Here is a 26274-nt window from a genome sequence, read left to right as displayed (position 1 = left end):
ATGGATTCCGCTCTGTTGCATTTCGCTTACATCGCCTCGGGGCTTTTCGCTGTTGACGGGTGTGGTGTGAGTGCGCACGCCTACATTTCTGTGTGCCCACCACCAACTGGGAGGCTCCCCGAGGCCCCCCTCGACAGACAGATCACAGAGCAGAGTGACGGCAAGGTAAATGGAGCGACAGAGGGACACTGACATCATCTGGCCAACAGCCACGTCTCTGTGTGGAAACATATGGCGCCTAATCACAGGAGACAAATGACAGACAGAAACAATAGAGATGCAGCATCGGATTGACAAGGAACATTAACGACGAAGGCTCGCCTTTTTCCAGGAGGACTTATTTGGAAACTCTTTGTGCATTATTTAGACAGATGCGCCACATGGTGGAGTTGGCCCTCAGGTGACAGCTTGTTTTTACGGAAATAGGAATCTTAAGCACACTGGCTATATGTCCCACATTAGCAGCTGCACAGATATTGACGGGAACGTTTTTGGCATGCTGATGTGCTGCATGTCACTAATGGAATATGCGCGCAAAAGAAAAGAGCGCTTCGCCTAAACAAACGAGGCATGAGTGATAGGATATTAGTGCAACCAGCCTCACGTGGCACCGAGTGGTCTGCTGTGTATGTTTGTTTGCTTCGTATTTTCACAACCCAAAGGTTTAGTGGTTAGGATTTAAGCTGAAAGTTTTCATATTCGCTATAGATTTGTGTCAAAAGAAGCAGTTTATAGCTAAAAACGACACATCGCCCCTCCAGTTTAAAGCTGCAGTGAGTTGTCACGTTTCTCTCAAAACAAACCAGACACTAACTCGGCTTATGCCAGTTTGTCACCTGGTTGTGACTTTCGGGGAACAAACTGCAAACGACATTCACAAGGAAGTTTCCAAAATGTCTCAAAACATTTGCGAGGGTTAGGTTTCAGTTTCCTCACGTGAACTGCAGGACCTCGGTCTTGGGTCACTGGAATTTCGAACATATTCAGGGAATTCAGAAAAAAAAAAAAAAACAATCCTGGGGTGTCTGGGGCTTGTCTCAAACACTTCCCAATTAAGTTTCTGTGAGTCAAAAAGTGCAAAACTTGAAAGACAACTTTTGGAGTGTATGGCGAACTATGAAACCAAATTCTGACTAGTTAGAGACAAAAAAGGACCAAATTGAGACATGATTTAGACACTTTCTGACTAAATTTGAGACAAAATAAATTTGCACTTCATTTGCAGGACTGTTGTGCAAACGTTGCAATTTATTCTCAGTTACGAGCCTACATATGCAGACATGTCTTAAGTCAAGTAGAAGCCAAAAGAAAATTTGCGTATTTTCTTGCAATTTGGTGTCTCCAACTATTCATTATCAGTCCCAGTGAGCTACTAGTTTTACTTTAAATGGATAGTTTGAACAGCTTAAAGGGGACTGCTGTGGAAAAGTCATCATTATCCTACCTGTTGTGGATAGCTTGTTGAATGACCTGTTTGGAGAAATCATGTTTCATTCAGACAGCTGTCGGTGGATTGCTATCATTTTAAAGCCCCTTCAAAATGCCATAGCTTTCTATGAACTTCATAAACATTTACACCTCTTTAAATTTTGCAATACACAGTTATTGATGTTTTTTTTTTTTTTTGCAAGTGAAAATAGTGACGGCAGCATGCTTTAAAGCCAGTATCTCACTGGGTTTTGGCTGTTGGCAACAAACCGCAAATGGCATTTGTAAAGGAGCTCGTCTTGAATTGTTTGCTAGGCTTCCTTCCATAAATCACAGGGCCTAGCTCTCATGTCAGCAAATTTTCACTCCTCTTTAATTTAATTTCCGTGTGTCGGAAAGTGTAAGAAATGTTAGTAAGTAGTATCTCACTGGGCTGGTGACCACTTGGACACATAAAATTGTGAGAAAATAAAAAAAAGGTTTACTTTGGATGACACTGAACAACAGGTTTGCACGATATCCCAATGAAACTTTGGCCAAAATTTTGCATGAATATTCACAAAACTAAAGTAGAACCCTCCTAAAGGTTTCGAGGTATTTCGGAAGCACTCTTGCACATGCCATTCACAATTTGTCGGTACTAGATTTTATGAGGGTTTGGCAAAGTTTGAAGCCAGATTGTGACAGATTAGAGACAAAGAGAGAATAAATTGTGATCAAATGGAGACAAAATTAAGGCACTTTGTGACTCAACTGCTGAAATGATCATGTCATGGGAAATTCTTGGACTTGAAAGACTGAAATTGTGGCATCTGCATGAATTACCTTGAAATTTGGAAGACTGGAGTTGTTTTGAGGCAGCAAAGTCCGGTTTGGAAGTAGGTTTGCTTGGATAGGCCTTCATTAGCTCATCAATACGGTCCAAGCGGACTCACTTCCTAAGCAGGTTTCACCGTCTTAACTCCAGTTAATACTTTTCCAACCCACTGTATCTGCATGGATGAACAGTTAACTCTTTTGTTGAGCTGTTCTTGCTTCATGTTTGGCTTCATGGTTTTATTTTGTGTTTCAAAATCACAATCAAACCAGAATCACAAACTGGGCTTTACCACAAGATGCATGTCTGATCAAATCAGTTCAGAGCCATCTAAAAAAAATAACAAAGCTCTGCAAGACGATATACAAATTGAGCTTTCCGAAGCTATTCATTAAAAACATTATGACATCATCTTTTCCTCTAAGTGTTTTTTTGTCCCTTTTTAATATTCTGTCTCTCTTGCTTCCGTCTCTCCCTCCTTCACCCCTTTTCCTCTGTGTCCAAGTAGGCTTTGTGGCTGCCACTCTAAAAATAACTTCTGTCATCTCAGAAGCTCTGATGCCATTCTCCTTCGTTGCCACTACACACACACACACACAAATACAGAGCTGAAAGCTGCACCCAGTTGTCCTGAAAGGCATGAAACTCAATACTTCGTGTTGACTCGTAAAAACGAGCAAAAAAATTCATTTGTAAAGTTGCACCGCGCACAAATATAGAAACAATTCTGCCTCCATTCCTGTCTGAGGATTTCAAATAAGGGCCGAGGCAGACAAATGATGAAGATTAACCTTGGATTCATTTGTTGACTCGTCTGGATCTGAGTGAGGAGTTAGAAATGTTTAGAAAGCTGAGTTAGCAAACTGTACTTTTCACACAGATAACTAGTGTTTAGTATTCCTGAACAGAAAATGGGGATTGTGAACACTTAAAGGCTACCAGAGAGGCAAAATGTCATACAGAAACAAAACAATACAACAGCCACTGATGGATAGATGGTTGAATTTGTAAAAAAAAATTAAACTTGAGCTAGGACTGGGTGATGTAGACCAAAACTAGTAGACTTTTGACCTGTCCAGGGTGTCCCGTGCTTCTCGCAGTGACTGCTGGAGGTAGACACCAGCTCCTTGTGACCCAGAAAGGAGAAGCGGGTAAAGAAAATGGATGGATGGATGGATGGATTATGCCTGGCGTTTTTTTTTTTTTTTCCTTATTTCAAATCATCTGATTCAATATGGCACTCACCTACGGTCAGATGAAGTCTTTGACCAAAACGCTGCATCTTCAACCACTTATTCTTTTGCTCTGCCTTTACAACATTAGCCCATGTGTCAGTAGATAATAAATCGTCAGGTTGAGCTTCCATCCTGTTGCCGGGCTTCAGCTATACGGTCTCCGTTGTGGTTTTAGGGAAAGTAAGTCGCCTAGAGACAGGCATTTTTCAGTTCCCCGTCTTCAATTTGGCGAGCCGAGCGGTGAGACGCTCTCTAACTCCAGTATACGTGCTTTACAATGTAATTTGACTAGGTAACAAATATCATTGGTCAAAGACTTTTACCAGCAGTAAACTAGCTTCAGTCGCATGTTTGTCTGACAGTTTGGCTCTATACTTGTAGATCTGGACTGTCGGATCTACAAGTATCTTTATAAAGCAAACCCTAACCCTAGCATTCTTGAAGGAATGCATGTCTCTCGCCACCTTTCACGCCAGAGTTTTAAGACTAAGCTCCGTCTTGTGATGAGACATGACAGAGTTTAGCTGTTTTGGTCACATCTTGAAAATGCAAAATCAAAACCTCACAGTTTTAAAAGACCTCGTGCGATCTGACCATGCTTGAACTGTGAGTTGGGAATGACTCTCAGCTCATACCACATCAAATATTAGTTTGACATCGGTCAGGTTAATGCGATGTGTGTGTTTTCTGAAGTTTGATTATACTGTATGTGGCAGCCATCTTCAGAAGGTAAACCAGTTGTTGATGGTGCACCGAATGATTACTTTCCAAATGTTTCCTTCCAATCTGTCCACTGGTTCATATTGCTAAACCTGTCACCTTTTAGCAGCAGGTGATAAAAATGATTGTTGTTCAACCTGTCATCTGCTCCCTGACCCCTTTACGATGTCGCCCGCCGGAACGTGACAGCTCACTTGAATTATTCGGCAAACCGTGGTGAGTCTAACGTCATCTGTGGGGGCATAAAAACAGAGAGGGCGAAGTGCTTTTAGGTGCAGAGTCAGAGTTCGGGATCCACTGAGCAGCCTTATATAAGCATCAGCACATCCTCTGTCAGAGCTGAACGGTGAATCAAGTCATCGGCTTCATGATGCAGCGTTTGGATCTTGATCTTGTTTTGGAGCGTGGTGGCAGCAGGAGCAACATTTGAGGAGTTAACATGAGTTAAAGCCACCTTATTACTTTCCTTAAGATTGTGGTTTTCTTTGTCCTTGGTTTGACTCTTCTAGTGTTTTTTTTATTTTTACTCTTCCGTTCGGTGCATTTGTTTTGTATTTTTATTACTGCTGTGAATAATAACTCATTTCAAGATGGCTGCTACAGCTAATCAACCATAGCAAACATAAACTACAAGTCTAATTCAGTAAGTTTTATAGATATTGAGCTAAAATTTGGTTTGATAGCAGCTGAGAGTCATCCCCAACATATACTCTGAGCGCTAACAGATAGTGTTGGATTTTAAAAAAAAACTGTAGCATTAACCTTTGAAGTCGACTCTGTCTGTCTCATGAATCACTTGATGAATTTTAATGAAACTTTCAGAAAGTAATCATTGGACGTTGGTCTACTACCGATTAACCTTTGGAGTAAACATGATTCAAGATGGCTCCCACACCTAATCAGCCTAAGCTAACATTAAAATGGTTATAATGCAGACAGTTTTACAGATATTGAGATAAATTTTGGTGTGGTTGTAGCTGAGAGTCATCCCTAACAGATACTCTGAGTGCTAACAGGCTTTGCAAGACCTTGCAAATTTCCAAGACCTCAGAAATCTTTGTGTAAAACCTTTGGTGTGCAATGTGGCGGTTAACTTAGGTTAAAGACAGGGGCCACACCTCTAATCAGCTGGCAGATCAGCTCATCTTTTCAGCTCAGTTTGTCTTGTTCTCTCAACACCCTCCCTTCCCTTTATCTGTACTTCCTTTCCCTCTTTTCTTTTCCCATTCATTTTCTCATTTGTCTTTCTGACCCCACTCTTCCTCCTCATTCCTAATCCCTACCCCTTTTCATCCATTTCCTTCTCATCCCTCATTACAATTCCTCATCATCACTCTTGTTCGTCTCATCCTATTTCATTTCATTTCATTTCATTTCATTTCATTTCATGTTGTTCATATGGCCTACAGTGAAGACAGGTCCAATCCTGATCCAGTCACATATCGTTTGATTCGGCCAGATTCATCTCATTACAGTCCAATCCAGAACCTCGTCACTCTCATTCTTCATCCCTTATGGCATTCCTGCCAATATCCATTAATTTATCTGGGGCCGGGGGGTATTTTTACATCTTGTATCCTTCCTACGGTTGGGCAGATGTGCACTGGTTCGTCAGTTCAATTAAGAAAAAAACAAAAAAAAAAGAACAGAAAGCAAAAGTAATAACATTTTTGCATTTTGTATGTTTTATTTTTACATTCCGTCAAAATTAAAATAATAAAAGAGATGTCAAAATGTCTCAAACATTATTTGCGCTGTTGGCTTACACGGGTTGTTTCAGGGTTTCCAGCAACACGTTGACATTAATTAAACTGAAAAACTTTCATAACTAGAGAGGACGTGATTCTATTTTTCCTAATTAGTCGGACTGTTGCCTGACAGTGTCACAGTAAACAAAGGTAAATACAACAGATGATGTGATTCCAGCCAATTTCACTGCACAATTACAAGTGTATTCCTTCACAAAGATCCAGTAGACTCATACAAAGTAATCTCCAAAGACCCAGTAAGTGCGTGTGGTGGAGTATTTTTTGTCAGACACCTTTTGATGCTTATTTTACTGTAATCAGATTAAAAGAAACCAGCCATCCCAGAAGTGAGTGCAGTATAAAATGTATCAATTAGTTTAAATTTATACTGCAGTGATGCTCTTTCGGCCAGATTTGAACTTTCACTTAAAGTCTGTCAAAACATTGAACTAGTAAAAAGAAAAAAGACAACAGTAGATGTCAAAAGCACAACGAATGAGGGAAACTGAGTTCCAAATTGCTCCAGACGGCAACTGGGATTTTAAAATTTCAGCTTTCATTCCAAAACAACCAAAGTCAACGCTGTGAAAAGCCACTCCTACCGCACACTTCACCACTGTCCTGCTGTCCTCATACACGTCCTGGTAAAAACATGCAGCATGGAGTCTCAGTCCCAAAGAAAATTTAGCTACCAAATACTTAAAAATGTAAGAAATGCAGGCATAAACTATATCCTGACTCTCTTTTGGTTTCTGGATTTAGTTCTGTGCACAAGGTCCAGGAAGGCCTTTTGCGTCAACTATTGTGGGATTGGTCAGAACTTTGTTGTGGGCGTGTTTATGCGGAAAAGGAGGTGAACAGCGATGCTGCTATTTTGCTTCGACTGCTCTGTTGAAGAGCAGCTGGCCGAAGCTGTTAGACAATACAGCTGTCCATTACAACTGTTCCAGCAAAACTTATAAAGATAGTCGAATAGAGAAGAACTCGTGGACAGAGAAAGGACAGGTATTTGTCCACGGAGGAGACAGTGTGGAGACACGGGCGGCTCTCTGGCTGTGCTGGTCGGGAGGAACTACGCTCCCTGCATTCGCTTGTTATTGTGCACGTCTGTCGGAAACGGTGACGATCTTTTCGTGACAAATTTGGAAATGCCAAACAATGTTTACCGTCTGGTCGTGGTAAAAGAAGCAAAAGTCTGTACAGGGAAAGGAGAGTTGAGAGATCGGGGAGGAGCTCTGCCCTGCGCCACAGTCTCTCATAGAGTATGAAATGTCCACGTGACCAAGAGCCAGTTTCTTCAGTTCTCGCAAAGTACGAGTCCAGCTTTAGCGAACGCTTTGTGCCAAACAGACGCAGTATACCTCAGGCAAACTCGGTCACCAGGGAGCCGGCAAAGTGTCTCATCCTGTAAGAGTCAGAACAACAGAAAGAAAAAAAGAAAGGCTGCCGCTGCTCACCTCGACAGAACCTGTTAAAACACAATGAAGTCGAAGCAACGCTAATTGTTTAAAGCAATCGCCTGACAACGGTACAACACGTGTAGTGTAGTCGCTCCTAAAATAGCTTCTCCACGTCGCGGTGCTTGAATTTAAGGCGTTTCAATTGGTCTTGCAGGAGTTTTCGCTCCTTCTGAGTAAGATGGAGTACAATGTGGTGGCGGCAGAGAATACAAACTCACAAACATTTGCATTCAGAGACGGAAGCTCTCTCACAGATGCAGACATTACGGAGCAGTCATGAATAATGAATTTATGCTACGGGAGGAAAGAGCCAAAGAGGTTTGATGAGTCAGGTGAGATGAAGACACAATGTGAGTGATGAACCGTGATGTCGTCACCCCGAGAAAACTGAAAGGAGGTTATGTTTTGTTGAGTGGTATTTTCCCTTTCCTCGCACTCGTATGTCTCACTCTTACCTCTCCGCCCTTGGCTCTTTCTTTTTTCTCTTTTCTTCCCTTCCGCTCTACCGCTGTGTTTTGGCCCTGACTGAGCCGAAGGTGCTCAAAGCTATTTTTATTTATTTATTTATTATTTTTTTGAAGGCAGCTTCAAACTACACAAGCTGCTGCAGCTTTATCTGCCAAGTACTTAAAAGAGGAGCCATTATGGACACACCGCTGGCGAGGAAAGATAAGCGAGCAGGTCTTCCACTGTTGTTCTGCCCCGTTTTGATTTGCGTCACCCGAGTCGAGGGTAGCCCTCAGGTTCCACCTGCCAAACCTGACAGCCAGCCGTGAATCACTCTCTGCCTCCTGACGTCCTTGGCTGCTTCTCGGTTTCTGATTTAGATCAGAGTCGGAAACGAGGGGGAATAAAAACAGGCACAGGTTGGAGGGTAGCAGGTATGCTGTTACATCCTTTCTATTTTTAAACCCACAAGAATTTCAGGACCAGAATTGGCGGCTTTGATCTGGATTATTGATCAGAAATTTTCCCCTGTGTGAGTTTGATGCACTAACCTCTCATGAAAGCCTCTCCCGTGTGCCAATAACTGCTTTCATCAGCCTCCCCTTATATCTGAAATGTGCTTGTAAACACAATAGTGCCACCTGCTGTCGAGCTCTCATTTTCACTCCCCACGCGGCACTAACTGCTGCCAGATGGATGTTTTGTAACCACAGATAGCCAGGGTCAGAGATGGGTTTGGGCCAGATCCCTCCTAAATCACTAAACCCAAATGAGCTTTTGGGGAATCAGGGGTTTAGGCCGAATCCTGCGTCTCAACAGGCATTCAGAACAAGTTAAATGTCATTTTTGGTCAATGTTTGTTGACCATGTGGTGTCAGAAACAGTACTAGTGTGTGATTTGCAGGGTTCAGGTCCTGATCAAGTTTTTTTGTCCTGGATACTTACTCGAGTTATTTAAGATTGAATATTAGCCAATAGCGAGTTTCACTGCGATGCTTCAATGTCGTTGGGCTTTTTTTGCAGCGTAGATTTGCAGATTCTTCCTCTTTATTTCATGTCGTTCGCCACAGCGAGTCATCCTCCTCCATCTAACTCTGTCTTCTGCGTCCTCTGTCCTCACTCCAACTACCCCCATGTCCTCTCTAACTGCATCCAGATATCTCCTCTTTGGCCTTCCTCATTGTCTTTTACAGATTTGCAGTTTACAGACCATAAGTACATTGAAGTTAATAAAATCAATAGTCCACACTTATATATTAGCTTGTCCAGGTTCTGCAAAGCACTTTTATGTTCTCATGAAGTGATAAACATCACAGTGGGAGGTTTTCAGGGGTTGGGGATCAATCCAATTAGAAGGCAACCTCCCTTCCCCTTGGTCCAAAGCCACAATCGTGGGCTCATCACCGCAGTATGACTACACTGCAGTAAAGAAAACCTGTCTTTAAGTGGTTTTTGTATTTTATCAAGGACATACTGTGGCTCCAACAGCTACAAAAGGCAACGAAAACCTATTTCCTTCTCCACAGCAATGGGTTGCTCTTTGTCTTATTGCAATCCCATGGAAACTTTTTTCTTCTCTTTAAAGTTTCCTCTGGAGTGTGTTGCTTAGCCGTGTCGGACTTGATGTACCCAGCCGAGTGTTTGGATTTTAAATGTCTAAATAAATTGGTGTTCTTGAATGTTCCTCTGTCACCACTGCCACGAGAAATACCTAAATTTTAAACGTTGCAAGTAGCTACTACACTTCTCTCATTTTGTATTTTAAAATACTTCCATACCACAGAGATTTTGGCACGTTGCATCACAACGTTTTACAGCTGCTGTATTACGACACAGTTGGAGTAAAAAAAAAAACCCACAGACAGTAGGTCCACAACAGAGATCAGGAGTGGAATGTGTATTTCAATACCAATCCATGAAAAATGCCTTGATCAGGACCTCAAACAGATACTTGTGATTGTCTCAGGATACCCTTAGTAATTTACCTTTTTCAAGTGCCATCTTCTTGTAAAAGCCCTTTTTAGCTAAACCCTTCAAGACTGATGCTGTATTTACTACGTGCATGAATATAAACAAAGAATGTGTGATTTAAAGCAGAACTGTAGCTAAGGATAGATATCTTTGACCTTTGTTTAGGGCGTTTTTATCAAACTAAGTTCCTAAGTCACTCAGGAGTTGTGCCATCTCCAGTGAGTCAAAAGTCCACCCTCTTGGACGTCAGGAGGACGTCTTCATCGAAAGACTGAACCTCTTCAGTGGTCTCATTTTAATGTGAAGGAGTTCTAAATGGCCTTGTTTCTATGGGTGAATCAGACACCTTTTTGAAGGAAGTTAATCATGGCTCCTTGTATTCATTATATTTCTAGTCACAACCCCTTAATACTTTGGGTGGTCTGAAGCAGAGTCTTTAACGGTCCGATCTTTGGCCACTGAAACTAGCTGAAGACTCTAGATCAGTGGTCTCCAATCCTGGTCCTCGAGGGCCACTATCCTGCATGTTTTTCTTGTTTCTCTGCTCCAACACACCTGATTTGAATCAATGGGTGATTAACAGGCTTCTGCAGAACATGAAGAGGTGATTTAACCACTGAATCAGGTGTGTTGTAGCAGGGAAACAAGGAAAACATGCAGGATAGTGGCCCTCGAGGACCAGGGTTGGAGACCCCTGCTCTAGATCTTTGTCTTGTGCTGTATTTTTTTTTCTCCAATTATCAGCATTAACTTGTCACTAGTAGGAAACCTGTTCATCCTCATCAGTTTCTAAATGCTTAACGCTGCAGCCCTGCTTGATTTGGCAGCTCCCGTCATTACCATGGTAACAGCAAGTGTGATTTAATAAAACATCAAACACTGCTTGAGCAGCTTTGTCAGACACACAGCCGAAGGAGCAACTGGTGCTTTCAGAGAGGCCAAACTCTGCTTGTTTCACAGAGGAAGGTCAGCTGATGTCAACAGAAGATTGGTCTCGCCATACCCAACAGTGAAGCTGGTATTAATGAGGGAAAAATGATTACCCTGTACTGCACTTAGTCCTCCTTCATGCATTAGCAGGCAGTTTATATCCAGCTTGTAAATGATCGACTATTTCACTACCAATAAAATTTGTTATGTGAATAAACCATTAAGATATTTAAATCAAAAGTCAGTGTTGGTTTGTTATTCTTCGTATCAGAAATATCTTAACAACAACCTTTAGACGTTGGGTAGAGAGTGAGTCTTCGCCTGAAGCAGGGAAGTTTAAGTGTCAGAGAGTCTTGTTCATGAGTGATGCCAGGATGGAGCAAAACATTGGGGTTTGGTCTCCAGCAATGAGGGCGTCGCTCTGGTCTGTTGTGGCGAAGGAGCTGAGCGAAAAGATGAAATTTAGGATTTACTGGTTCCAACTCTCACCCACGGTCATGAGGTGTGGATCATAACCAAAAGGACGAACTCCCACATACAAGCAGCTAAAAACAAGCCTCCACTGTAGGGAGGCCAGGCTCAGTCTTAGAGATAATTTGGGGAGCTCCATCATCCAAGAGGAGCTCGGAGTGGAACTGCTGAAAGGACTGAGGTGGTTCGGGCATCTAATTAGGATGCCTCTTGGTTGCCTCCTTCTGGAGGTTTCCCAGGACCGTCCCACTGGGAAGGAGACCCCGAGGAAGACCCAGACCTTTCTGAGAGGCATTATATATCCTCTCTGCACTGGGAATACATTGGAATCTCCCAGGAGGAGCTGGAGAGCGTCACTGGCTAGAGGAATGTCTGGATTACCCTCCTGGCCGTGCTACATTTGCAAATCAACCTCAGATAGGTAAAAAAACATGGATGGATGTTTTAAGAACAACAATGTAGGTTGCAATCAAAATATTCTAAAGAACAAGGGACTAACTTGTCTAGCTTTGGTGTTAATCACATCAACAGACACCCAGTTGAAAGGAACAAGAGGATGATTAAAAACCTATTTTGCAGAGTAAAGGGGATTTGTGTGTGTGTGTGTGTGTGTTGTATCTGTGCAGACCCCGGAGGCTTGAAAGCAGGAGCTGCTGCAGATTTGCGCTGGCTCCATTCCTGTAGCTCCCTGGCATGTAATTGTGGTTTTACGTAAGAGCACAATCAGACACGCACGCCACCGTAAACGTGCCCCTGCGACAGATCGTGCACATTTTTCCTCTCTCTCTTCCCATCGTGCCCTTGCGTTCCACTAAAACACACCAGTGTCTGTGGAGCGCTTTCGGCGAGGCGACGTAAACAGCCATACGCAGGAGCAGCTCATCCGGTCGAGCCGAGCTGCTGCGAGTGGGTTTCTCCAAACACGCTCAGCTGCATCTCGCAATATTAGCAGAGGGGATGCAGCAAACATAAGGCATTATTTACTCGGCTCTGTGGTGCCAAAGTGGGATTAGGAAGACCATAAGAAACAAGTCACAGCTGAAGTCCAACCTGCGCTTGTTTGCTGAGAAGAGGAAGAGCACATCTGCTTCATATTGTTGCCAACTGCAGAAGCAGTTTAAAGTGTCCAAAACAAAGACTTTGCATTAGCTTATTGGAATTTGGTTACAGCTACATATACTCTGTGGTATGGCATTGTTTCTTATTGTAGTCTATTGTAATAATTCAAATTGACAGCAGAGAATCCATGTTCCATTTGGCCTATTTTATCCATGGGGCAAAATAATATTGAACCATCCATTTTGTTCAGAAAGAGAGAGGAGAGAAGAAGTGTGTAGGGTGTGTTATCTATGTTTTTGTGCGCGAGCCCTCATGGTTTCAGCATGTGTCTGTGCCCATGGTGGAACAATGTAGACGCAGACAAATTTAGACTCAAACGAGTGTGGCGTCGACGTGGCAGCAGTCCAAACAGGCATTACGGGACAGCGAGTGCACGGACGATCACATTTAAGGTCATTCTCTGAGGTGGTGGTGGTGGTGGTGGGTGGGTAGTTTGGAGTTTAAACAGGTTTATTTTGTGCTGGCTTTCTCAGGAGTGATTAATCTAAGCCATTTAGATAGGTTTTGATTTTTTTAGAGTGGATTTAAAATATTTAACTGTACCTAAACAGTCTCCGTAGTTGCATCATGCAGACATTTTGATGTTAAGATGCATTTTGGCCACTCCAGGGCACCCTAAATAAATTTAGGTGTGTGTGTGTGTGTGTGAGGCGGCTTTTACAATCTGAAAACAAACTGCCTCAAAAGTGCTGAACTACTAAAAGGTGCTAAATTATTTCTCAGTAGAGGTTTGCTCCTTAAATTCTCAGACAGAATTGCTGCAAAAAGCAGGAACTTCATTTAATGCAGCTCAGGTGGCATCATTAAATCCTCATAAACAACATCCACTTTAAATTCAGAAAATAAATGTACAATATAATAGAGATTAAGCCCTAAAGGTGTTATTTATAAATCACTGATGTTTACAGTCTCTTTTTATTTGTGATCTTTTTGTAATGGAATATATTCACTTTTTCCCCTAAAAATTCAACAAAGTGATGCCAGTTCAATCAATCAATCAATCAATAAGTTTATTCACTCATTTAACAATTTTCATCATTAACATACAACACTTGTAACAGTTACTCTACATGAGTGAAGTGGGAGCAGGAAGAAGAAAAACCTGCTCCTTCCTCAATAATCGTCTATTTCTCATTTCTCACATTTAAAGCAGTTGTTCAGATCTTGTGTATTGGGGTTCTGTGGAAAGGTTAAAAACGGGTATTATCTTCCCTGATTTAGACACACAGCCAGTGAAATTTTGAACGATTGCAGTGTAAAAGAGATTTAAGTCTGACCCGACTGACGAGCTAATCATTAGTTTGAGCAGAACCAAGATTCTCGTTGTCTTAAAACAACCCCAGTCTGAAAAATGTCATAATTGTGCAGTTAAATGCAAGTTCAAATAGTGGCAGCAGCAGCTAGCTGTAGTACTCCAGCTCAGCCAAGGGTACTTCAGCTATGAATGTCATATTTGCCCCGTCACAAAATGTCTCTGCAAGATGAGTCCTTCTTTAATCTGCCTGTGGCTGTTCATAAATCACCAGTCAAGTGTCGGAACAGGGTGAGCTTTTCATAAATGAAGCCTGCATCACGGGACCAAAAGTGTTAATGGAGCACTCCACAATAATAAGGTGTCGGATGTCTTTGATTCTCCATCCCATGGCCAGCTGCTTGCACAAGCCATCTGTCATCACTACGCCACACCCTCGAGCCACGATGGCGACTTACCCTTACATATATTGATCGTTTCGGTTCTGTAACTACCTCGTTTGGTGGCTCAGAGGCATAACAGTGGCAGGTAACCCCTTTCAAGCCTTGAGCTTTTCATAAATCATACTGGAATGGCAAGAAGGCACTTCTTTCAAGGAGCCTTTTTATTTCTCTCGTGTCATGTAAAACTGATGGACGTGTAAAGGTTGATAAACTAGTATTCACATAAACCGCTGTGATGTTTTAAAGACTAGAGTTGTTTTAAGACAGCAATGATCCACTTTTGTCTTGGTCCCACTCGGACTGGGTGTTAGCTCATCAGTCCAGTCAAACTTAAACTACTTCTCTAAACTGAGGTTGTTCAAAGTTTACCTACAGGTAAGATATTAGTTGTCGATAATCTATCTGCAGAGCTTAAAAAGATTCGAACTATCCCTAACCTAGCGGGCCATTTTTGGGGGAATAATCTACGGTCTTACTGTTTTCCAGAGCTCCGAGTTAAATTTTGTTCTCAGTTGTCATGGAGATCAATCTGCTTTCATTTAGGCTGATGAAATGCAAGTTCAGCCTTTACATAACTGATGAAAACGGTACGTATGCGATCAGTAAACTACTTGAAAAGATGTCAGTGGGTGGATAGTTGCCCTGAAAATTTATCAGTGAGGGCGCTGAAGGGAGGGAGCCTGAATTAGCCAGTGGATGCTGTTTCTGTCAGGATCAAGAATAACTCTTTTGGTTTCTTCGATAACAGTAATCCAGGAAAACGCAGTTCCCTAAACTGAAACACAGTAAATATGCCCTCATTGCATTTAAATCAAAACCCACACGCTCATCACTCGAAGCCCTTAAGCTGCGCGGCGTCTGTCCAGCTTAACTTTTAACTGAAGCTCTGGCAGCAATGAGGCGTAGATAAAAAAAAAAACAAAAAAAAAAACGGCCGAGCACTGAAGTTATTTTAGAAGCAAACTGGAGTTATTCGTCGGCTGAAACTGATGAGGCCAGTTGCAGTTTAACTTGTGACCTTTTTTAAAGTGCTTTGCGCCTTGGCGTCCAAGCCACTCTCTGCAGTTACCACTTCTTCTCTTTGACTCTTTGACTTTCCGCCTCCCAGCTTTGGATCAGCACCAGCGCCAGCTTGCGGGCTGATTATGAAGGCTTTAATGTTCCATTTAACAGCTGCATGTTTCGGGTTGCGTGTGTGTGCGTGTGTGTGTGTGTGTGTGTGTGTGTGTGTGTGGAGGTTGGATGTTAAGAGCAGAGCAGCTGTTTGACAGAATCTGCTTTCTTACACACACACAAACATGGTGACATTAGCCATTACTACACCCCCTCCCTGTGTCTGCTCGCCGTGCCCCTCCCTGAGTGGACAGAAGCAGTCTGGCATTTAGCCTGTCCTTTGATGGCCGACGCCAAACAACCGCATTAAACACAGCCATGAAAGCTAATAGAATCCAGATCAGAGGAGGGAGAAGACTCTGGAACAGTTGACGACCTAATATTCTTGGCTGTAAAGCAGAGTTTATGGTCACTCTAAGTCCTGACTGGGTCATTTTGGTTCTTAAACGGTGAGGGTGTGCCATCTAGTGAGGGTTTTGTGATATTTTTGGCACACTTGCTGCGTTTTTTCTATTTACATAACAAAGGTTTTCATAAATCTCAAGTTTACTGAGCTTCTCTCCCATTTCTTCGAAAAATCTCCCGCATCTTTCCTTCAATTTGGCTTTCTTCTCCTCCCTCAGCTCTGTCTTCATTACCCCCCCGCCACTCCTCCAGGGGATGAGAGTTGATGTACTGCGGTAGAGGCAGGAGGCAGCGCATTTCTGGCAGAAAGTGTCCCGTGCATTTCAGCAGCATCTTGTCTCCGGGGGGGGGGCTTCGTTGTTCAAATTAGTTTGGACTCACCGGAGCGTACGGGTTACTTGGATCAGAGGTCCACCACACTCTAATACTCTCTCTGTCACGCTCGTTTTAGTTTGTCGCTCCATCTTCCTCTCAGCACTCGGCCCTGACTCTCTCTCCCCGTCTCTTTGCTAGCTGACACCGCCTCCCCCACACTTCTTTCTTCGTGTCTCCTAACTTCTCACTGCAGTCAGATCTGATTGCTGCCGCAGCAGAATTCTCATGGATAAATTGCCCATCTGCAGTGGGTGGGATCTTATTGCAGATGAGCAGGTTTGAAAACTGGACTGATTTGAACTTTCTGAGCCTTTTATTTTATTTTTTATCTTTGTTTTCTTTCTGTATTTTTTCCAGTAGTTGTCTCTCAGTAGATGACTTCTATCTCTCCTCACCCCCCTGTTGTGACTCTGGGCGGTTTGTGCAGGCCATCATTACTAAGGATCATCATACTTGCATTTTTCTCTGTGTAATGAGACCTCTACACACATGGGAAAAACAGAAGTTAGGACAGTTCTGTAGTGCCTAAAATAAAAGTCCAAATCTCTTCGTGTTTGTTGCATAAACCTCAGAGGATTTGTTCCAAGTGCACTGAAAATTCAAACTTCATCTGTTTTGTACACACTTTCTGTCACTTGAAACTACTTGTGCGTTTACACATCTTCACATTTATATTCCAACCCCACGGTTTATCACTCTCATTATGAATATTGATAGTTGTCAGGTGCAATGACAAATGAAAATTCACTCTACCTGCTAATGGCAGATATACACAGTAAATTACTACATAATGGGGTGAGCAACTATGTATTCCATTGTCCTTATTACTGCTACTAATGTAGAGACAAAAAGAGCTGGAAAACATAGAAAACGGTGCAGAAGCTAGCTAGGTATCTAATTAGCTTCTTGGCTAGGTATAATATCTTAGAAGGCTAAACATCACTTTTAATTCACTTTATTGTCTGTACCATATGGTCCCTGTCTTATTTCTGCAGAGTTTTCACTTTTTTGTGTTTAAACTATCTGGTAACTTTAAGAGTCATGAGAGACTTTACAGTAAAACATGTAGAAAACAGCGCAGATATTTAAAGTTCTTCAGACTCACATTTCACTGTTGGAAGTTTGTTGTGGCTTTAATCAGTCAATGAGAGACTTTAGATCTTGTCCGGTTACAAAACAATCCTCTGTAGAAGTAATAATGTTGCAGGAATCATCAGGTGATATGAGACAAAGCTTTTCATCAGCATTAGAATTTTGTTTCTGTTCAAATGACTATCATCCAAATGATGCACCTTAAGGTGGAACCATAGAAACCACAGATTCATCCAAATGATGCACCTTAAGGTGGAACCATAGAAACCACAGGTTCATCCAAATGATGCACCTTAAGGTGGAACCATAGACACCACAGGTTCATCCAAATGATGCACCTTAAGGTGGAACCATAGAAACCATGGAATCCTGAATGTTGAGGATTTCATGCTGCTTTCACACCTGTGGCAGGATGGTTAAAGAAGGTTTATTGACTTATCTCTGTGATATTAAGTTATATCAAGGTAATGAAGCTCTGAGAAGAACCTGTTCATGTATTAAATATTCCTTTTGCATATTTTTATTCAGTTTTAGGTCTTTATAATCTTATTTTCCTGAAACATTTGCTTTCTGAGAAAACAGGTCCAACAGACACACATCATCTTACAGTTTAGGTTGTTAAATATCACAACATATATATAAACTACAAATATTTTTTTATCAAAGATAACTTTTCAGTTTTTTCACCTTTACCTATATTGAGATTCTTGGTTGATTTGCTGCTAAAATGCAACTGAAGTCCTGCAATGTTTCAAATCTGTCTGTGTTTTGTCTCAGAAATATAGAGGACCTTTTTCATGTAATCAGCTCATTTACTGAGACATTTTTACAAAATAAAGTTCTATTTCAAAACAATCACAAGCTAACGAGCTTGATAAACAACTAGACAGATACATAACAAGCTAGCTAGGTATCTAATTAGCTTCTTAGCTAGGTATAATATCTTGGAAGGCTAAACATCACCTTTAATTCACTTTATTGTCTGTACCATATGGTCCCTGTCTTATTCCATCAGAGTTTTCATGTTTTTGTGTTTAAACTATCTGGTAACTCTAAGAGTCATGAGAGACTTTACAGTAAAACATGTAGAAAACAGCGCAGATATTTAAAGTTCTTCAGACTCACATTTCACTGTTGGAAGTTTGTTGTGGCTTTAATCAGTCAATGAGAGGCTTTAGATCTTGTCTTGTTACAAAACAATCCTCTGTAGGAGTAATAATGTTGCAGGAATCATCAGGTGATACGAGACAAAGCTTTTCCTCAGCATTAGAATTTTGTCCCTGATTAACCTGAGTTGTGTTGTGCTTGTATTCCTACACATCTTGTTTGCTTGTTGTTGGCTTTGCAGTCAATCTTCAGCTGTGTTAGAGCGCCTTTTTGAAGAGGCGCTGGGATGAAGCACTCCCCAGTGACCTGCCAACGAAAAAAAACTTTATACTTTACATACCTAACATGTTCATTTTAAAAAGTGATCATTTGGGATGTGGGTACAGCAGGCTTTCAATGACTTAAATACCTTCAGCAACTTATTATTTAGTCATTCAAATGTCAGAACAAGCAGGGTGTCTGGATTTGTAGAAAGATAAAAAATTAAATGATAAAAGGTCTAATATCTTCCAAGCTGGTTTGATTTAACTAACTGGTCCTTAATGGAGAGAAAATGAAAACCATCGACCCTATGTTAAAGAGCATGTCACATACATCTTCTCTGTGATTTATTTTTAATTAAAATTTCAGCAACATAAATTTCTCTTCCTGCTTGTTCCATTTCTTGATAAAGGCTGAAACACTCAGCTTTCATTTGATAGACCAACCTGACTCGGCTCTGAATATCCATCTGCTTTAGGAGTTTTTACCCGAGAGGTCAAGTGGAAGGTTTTATATATAATGAAGTGCTCCGATTTACATGGTTTGGGGTTAACAGGAGCTGATGAGCCGAGCTGCGGCTCAGCGGTCTTTCACAGTTAGCGCATTAGCCTCTGACCTGATGGAACAGACAGCTGAGACCGTGAACACACAGGATGTTTCATTTTCAACCCAATACTGGATTATAGTGCTTAGTAGAGGATGCACAGTAGATGATGGATTCCAAAAATGAGCAATCCATAATCAAGTTCAATGTGTTAGGAAGCATCCAGTGTGTTGTTCTGGTAAAAAAACAAAACAAAAAAAACCAACTCAAATCGGCCTTTCTGTTTCCCCCCAGTTCTTCCCGTACGGCGACGCCTCCAAGTTTGCCCAGCACGCCTTCAGGACCTTCGACAAGAACGGTGACGGCACCATCGACTTCAGAGAGTTCATCTGCGCGCTGTCCATCACGTCGCGGGGCAGCTTCGAGCAGAAACTCAACTGGGCCTTCAACATGTACGACCTGGACGGGGACGGCAAGATCACACGGGTGGAGATGCTGGAGATCATCGAGGTACCAGAGCAAAAACTACTCGTTTCTGATTACGCCCCTGAAAAGCTGTTTACTGAGCAAACTGACAGACACTCTGGACCAATATTCCCGATTAGCTCATTCAAAAAAGGGAAAAGCCCTCCCTTATTTTTAATAGCCACTATAGCTACATTTGCCAACCCTGAGATTAGCTGCAGCTGAAGTTGTTTGCTAATTAACTCGCTGTTCCTCTTTCTAAAAGGTTATACCACAGATGGTTGAGCCTGAAGGGACAAATCAGGTTGCAAATATTCATAAATATTCAAACAAAGTGCAACAAGATCTCGGGCTGCTTGAGGAAATAAGCAGCACCTTGTCTCTGTTTGTGGCTGCATCCTTTAACTTATCTTTTTCTCATCTCTTCTTAAATCATATTTGGTCAGAAAACAAGTTATCGTTGCGATCTGCCCATTTTATACACCCGACCGATGGAAGATAGTCTAGTCTGAGAGGTGAATCTTTTAAAATATACAATAAAAATGTGTATTCAGTGCTTGAGCAAGAATATGTGTCTAAAGGGATTTTACACAGGAAAACGTACAAATAATGGCATTTATCAACATCCTGCCACATGAAAGGACATCAGATTAATAGACAAGAAGAATAAGTTCTACTGATTTTGGACAATACATTAAATTAAAATGTTAAAGCAAAGTTATTTTCTTTTAAGCTGCAAAAATTTGTTTTATTAGAGTGAACTTTAAAAGAGATAGGAATTGAACTTTTTAGGAAAAAAAAAAAAAACATCCATCTGGATTCTTATATCTTAAACATTCAAATGTTCTGTTTGACTTGTCCTTATCCTCTGACGTATCTTGTGTCTGTCCGTAGTCCACGAGAAGCTTCTGCAAATACCACGACTATAAGGAACATGAATTAAAAAGGCACGCGTAGTTAATATTAAGCCTTCCTACAAATCAGGTGTGTGTTGAGGAAAAGACGCAAGATCATTTTTGCAGCATTTAAACATCTGTGTCGTTCATTAATGGAAAATGTCTGAAATTATCAACAGAATTTTTAGAGACGCACAACCAGGCTTAATAGTTACAGAGACAGATAACCAACAAGCCAGTGTCCTCTGAGGTCCTCTGTCCAAATGAGAGGAACTCGCAGAAGGAACGACCATCTGTGCAATTTTTAACCTCCCAGCCTCTTTATATCAGACAGGAACTACGTGCTACTGTAAATACAAGGTTTGCCGTGAGGAATCTCGTTCATAACATCCCAGTAGTCGGACATGGTGACAGCAGCACGGTGGTGTGGGAATATTTTCTGTGTCAGAGGCATGGTGTTTCACAGGATGGAGTGGAGCAAAGACGTGCCACTCCCTTCTCTATTTTTAAATGGCCACGCCCATTTGGGGGGGAAACCAAACCCGTTTGTGAACGATATTTGCGAGGGAGTCTCGAAACCCCCGCAGGGGTTCTCAGTTTCCTTGCGTGAGCTGCAGAGACTTGCGGCCTCATCACTTGAATTTTAAACGTGTTCGAAAAACTAGTGGGAGGAATTTAGTCTCAAAATGGTCGTAGAGTTGTCACAGGCATCTTGAACCCTTCTCGATTTAGTTTTTTAACTTTAAAGCTGCAGTTTGACACCTCCATAGGAGCTTTTTTTTTGAGAGAAATTTAACAGTTCACGTTTACGTAAGTGTGCTTCGGTTACTCGCAGCTGCAGTTAATTCAAAATGCTGCTGCTCGAGTCCTCACAAGGACCACGAAAAGGGATCATATAACTCCAGTTCTTAGATCTCTGCACTGGCTACCCGTCTGCCAAAGAATTGATTTTAAAGTATTTTTGTTGGGATATAAAGCACTGAATGGTTTAGGACCAAAATACATTTCTGATCTGTTGGTCCTTAGGTCGTTGGGAACAGGCTTGCTTTCTGTTCCCAGGGTCAGAACTAAATATGGAGTGGCAGCCTTTAGTTTTTATGCTAGTCGAATATGGAATAAGCTTCCTGAAAGTTGCAGGTTTGCTGACACTTTTAGCTGTTTTAAATCAAATTTGAAGACTTTTCTATTCGCCGCTGCCCATCCCTAAAACTGACCCACGCTGTTCTTATCTGCCGTTTTATTTACTATTCTTATTTACTAGTTGTTTATTTTTTTTATATTTGTTGGATTTACTTCATTTTATTTTGTATTTAATGTATTATGTAAAGCACTTTGAGTTGTTCTGTACATGAAAAAGTGCGATATAAATAAATTTGCCTTTGCCTTTGCTTGTCGTTTGTGTGAAACCAGTCAAACCTTTTATCGTTTTTCCTTTCGTAGGCAATCTACAAGATGGTCGGCACAGTGATCATGATGAAAATGAACGAGGACGGCCTGACACCCGAGCAGAGGGTGGACAAGATCTTCTCCAAGATGGATAAGAACAACGACGACCAGATCTCGCTGGAGGAGTTCAAAGAGGCGGCCAAGAGCGACCCGTCCATCGTACTACTGCTGCAGTGCGACCTCCAGAAATAGGCGCGCCCCCGCCAGCCGCCACGGACTGCACAGAAAGAATTTCATGTTCCATTCAGTTTGCAGCTATTTCCACAGAAAAAAAAAATGCTTGGACTACAATGGATCTGCTTCTTGTGTTTGAAACACTTGTGTGCATGAGAATGTTATTTGCTATAAAAACATCTATACACGACATGCAGCAGTGTGCTGGTGCACACTCACACTACAAACACACACACACACACACGACATACAAACACACACACCTCGACATATGAACAACTTGCACAAGTAATATATAAATACAGAAATATAATTATATATTTAAATTATTTAATAATCAACTGCCAAAATGTGAAGTGTGCAAAGTATTTCCCATTCAGTTTCATTCTACTGAAGCTCGCACATCAGTGATTTGCCGCTACTCTATTTATTGTTCCGAGTTTACCGACGCTAGCTGTGTGTGTTTCATTATACCGTCAACCCGACCAAACTCCTGTAACCATGTACCCGCCTCCAATAAAGACACTCCGTCCATCCTCTCAAATATTAGCGCTAGAAGAGATGGACCGGTCCGACGCCTCCCTCTGAAACATGCTTGCACTGTCCGTAAATACTGTTACTGTAGTTAATTTGCATGCCTTTAGGTTCTGCCTTAAAAATCGAACTTTCATCCGATGATCGACGACAGAAAGCCTTATCAACGCAACGCGGTGACTCTTGGGGAAAACTGGGAGGGATTTAAAAAAAAAACAAAAAAAAAAAGGTCCTCTTACATATATTGTTCTATGAGATGTAATTTTTGTGACCCCTTTTTTCTTTTGATTGCTTAAACTATGGGAGCATGCTTCCTTGTAGATTAGCTGTGCTGTCTGTTGTTAAGAATGAAATCCCTGCCCGGTGTGCATTTACACACGCTGTCTCGTTACAAATTAGCAGAATGTGGAGGGCTGCGTCCTTTTTTTTAAAGAAAAAAAAAAGAAGCTAATTCGGAACTGAAGGTCGACAAGATCAAGCTTTCAAATCGGGGTTTTGCTGAAAGCTGAAGCGATGTTCTGGCCGTTTTGAAATGGGGTTTAGTGGAGACGTTATGAAGACTTAATATCTTACCTGCTGTGGGTAGCTCTTTGAACAACAGTACTGATGAGCTAATGGCTAGTCTGAACACTTACAAGACCATCTTAAAACTGCTGCAGTCTCAAACATTCTACAGCAGATTTTGTAAACACATCATAATCGTCACTTTCCATGTTTATTTACTTTTTTTTGCTATTTGTTTAAAAATAAATGTTATTTATATTGCACCCTTTAGGTGCTTAGCAACATAATATAAAGATAAAACCTCGGCACAGTGGTTGATTCAAATAACAACCAAAACCACAATATTACAAAAAGATGAAGCAAAGACATTACAAAATAATAATAATGTGAAGTAAGACAATAAAAATAACCATGAAATGGTACAGGATGAACTGAAAATAAAGGCCGTAATAATAAATATGATTAACAAAAGTTTAGGCAAAGTCTAAAATGAACAGAAGTCAGAGATTAGTGAAGGCACTCTCATACAAATGGGTTTTTTAAGAAGGATTTAAAAGGAGCAAATGGAGTCAGTCGGTTTAATCTCTTCAGGAGGTTGGTCCAAAGAACAGGGGCTCTAACAGAGAAGGCACAGTCAGGATTTGGGGATGGTTAGTTCCTCATCTACCAACCACTGGCTTATAGCCATACCCCCCCTGAACACACCCAGTCTCGTCTGACCCCTGAAGCTGTGAAGGGTTGGGCCTGATTGGTACTTGGATGGGAGACCGGTGGTTAGAGCAGTCGATCTCCAATGAGAGAGTTGGATGTTGGCAGTGGTTACATGTCGAAGTGTCCCTGGGCAAGACACTGAACCCCTCACTGCCTCCGATGTGCGCCATCGGTGTATGAATCGGGTACTGATTAGACTCGATAGAATGATTTATTGAGATTAGCTTTGTAGAGATGTAGCAGAGCTGCATGATGGGTAAATGAGGGCACAGATTGTGTTGTGAAGCACTTTGAGTGCCCTGGTTGTTTAGAAAGGTGATGTATAAACACAGTCCAGTTACCACTTATCTGAAGAGCTCAAGCTGCAACATAGGGAGGATAGGGAGTTAAAAGGTCAGTAATATATTTAGGAAGAAGACCTGCCCTTTGGGTTCAATAAAATCCTGCAAACAATTCTAAAATGAGCTGGGAGCCAGTGCAGAGAGGTTAACTGGACTTAATAAGAAACCTGGTTACCGCCTGTAGTTTATATAAACTCTGTTGGCTGTGTACAGTGACTTACAGTAGTTCAAACAGGAAATAAAAGCATGAATGAAAGGTTCCTCCTGGATGGCATTTTAAAAATCTTCCTATGGCTTTTCAGTTGCAGGAAACAGGACTGGGCAACTGAGTTTACATGAGAGCTGAAGGTGACCGAGGTTCTTACAGCTAGCTGTAGCACTTCTGGCAAGAATAACCATAATATTTCTGCCCAAATAACTATGCTATGCGAAAGTGACATCAATGTAAAGACTGAAACAACAGTGTTTGCATGACATGTTTAAGACATTGCCATCATTCTAAGAAGGCAGGAATCCAAGTCCGGTCAGACTTGAACGTCGAAGCCGTTCAAACAGCGATCTGCAACGGGTGAAATATTAATTATGTTTGCGCAGAACCCCACTTCAAAATGGCTGGAATTAAATTAGACTGATAAAAATTCTAATTTTCATCAGTACATGAAAGAGCTTGTTTATGCATTACAACCACGACCCCGTTTTTCCCTTTTAGCCCACTGGTTGCATATCGTCACATTGAGTTCGAAGGAGCTTTCTCGGTGTTGGAGCATTCAAAGAGAAAACAGAAGTCAGGGCGGTTCAGTGTGAAACTTTGTCTTCAGTGGAAGGAAGCGGGCGTTAATGAGAGGAGCATTGGATGGCGTTTGGGGACAGCTCAGTAAGTAAAGATCTCTACTTAATAGGTTGGACAGTTTGCCCTTCTCAGACCCACCAAGTGTTTGTCTTTTTGTACTTTTACTTTTAGCCCTCCCCTATTTCCCGCATTGTACACATAATGATTCAAACTAAGCCCAGAGAAGTCCAGTACCTCCTAACAATGACTTTAGAACAGCCACTTCTGTCCTCCCGCATCATTGCCTGGTCTTGATATATTCCAAACTGTGTTAATCACGCCAGTGTTTTACCAGATTTAAAAAAAAAAAAAAACAATCGAAGAGATGTGACCTGTCATGATATACATCGCTGCAATAAAGATCCATCCCACCAGTCCATTCTCATCCCCTCAGCAGTGTGGATCGTCCCCCGTAGAATTTGTAACCTGAGCTTCTTTACATGAACGTCTTTGGCCAGATGATGTTTCCAATTACAACTCTGTTACCGCTATCAAGATACCAAATGTAAGCAAAGGCAACCGTGTACAAAGATTTTTTTGTAGCATGTATTGTGTCTCCGACGACATGGCTGCACTACTCCCTGTGTTGTGATTTAATCTAATAAAAAGGAACTCTATGGACAGTTGTCTGGTCTGATAACTTGACTGATCAACCTCTTAGGGCAACGTGTAGGGCAAGCTGATTTATCATATAATTGTTGGACACGAATATCTTCGTAATTTAATTCCTCTGAGCTCAAATTGACATCTCAAGATATGTCTAGCATTCTTCAGCGGGCAAATAAATTTGCTTTACAGTTAATACACACACACATATATATAACATCTTGTCCACATACAAACAAACAGACTACTGAAAATACTCATTTCAAAACTGTCCCCATTTTTACTGACATATATCCTGTTCAAGTTAACTAAAACCTAAATCCTTTGACGATGGTGAGGTGGTGGGGTTGATTCAAAACATAAAATGGTGCAAAAGCACTGCTTGTATAGGTGTGCACATCCTAAAACTAACACTTTGTTGAAGCACCTTTTGAATTATTTACAGCCTTCAGTCCTGTCAGGTAGGAGTCCATCAGCAGCCACACCTCGACTTGGTGATATTTGCTCTCTCTTTCATCCAAAGTGTGTCAGATGGTGAGGGCATCTCTTGAACACAGCTCTCTTCAGGTCACCTCCATTTTTATTTTTTTTGTGTCAAATTTAGCTCTATACTCTGGTTACATCAGTCTGAAGCCGAAGGCCTCCTGTAGTTGATGTGGATGTGTGCTCGGGGGGTCATTGTCATTCTAAAAACTGAAGCTCCTCTTCATCCTCGGTGTTCTAGCAGACGGCCAAAATAAACAGGAACTGTCCCGAACTCCATCCACCTTCACCCCACAGCATGATGCTGCCACCACCGTGTTTCCCTGTGGTGATGGTGGCGTTATGGT

The 26274-nt window shown here is 41.6% G+C and overlaps 1 protein-coding gene across 1 annotated transcript; it reads left to right on the top strand.

Annotated features, from left to right (window-relative positions):
- vsnl1a (visinin-like 1a) lies at positions 1 to 25461 on the top strand. The gene is made up of 4 exons (XM_037981704.1): positions 1 to 165; positions 3656 to 3660; positions 19154 to 19448; positions 21740 to 25461. The coding sequence occupies exons 1-4, from the start codon at positions 1 to 3 to the stop codon at positions 21935 to 21937; spliced, it is 663 nt and encodes a 220-aa protein (XP_037837632.1). The 3' UTR covers positions 21938 to 25461.
- The last annotated feature ends 813 nt before the right edge of the window (positions 25462 to 26274 follow it).

Source organism: Kryptolebias marmoratus, linkage group LG19, assembly GCF_001649575.2.
Source record: "Kryptolebias marmoratus isolate JLee-2015 linkage group LG19, ASM164957v2, whole genome shotgun sequence".
Taxonomy (NCBI): domain Eukaryota; kingdom Metazoa; phylum Chordata; class Actinopteri; order Cyprinodontiformes; family Rivulidae; genus Kryptolebias; species Kryptolebias marmoratus.
This window is presented reverse-complemented; position numbering and strand designations above follow the sequence as displayed.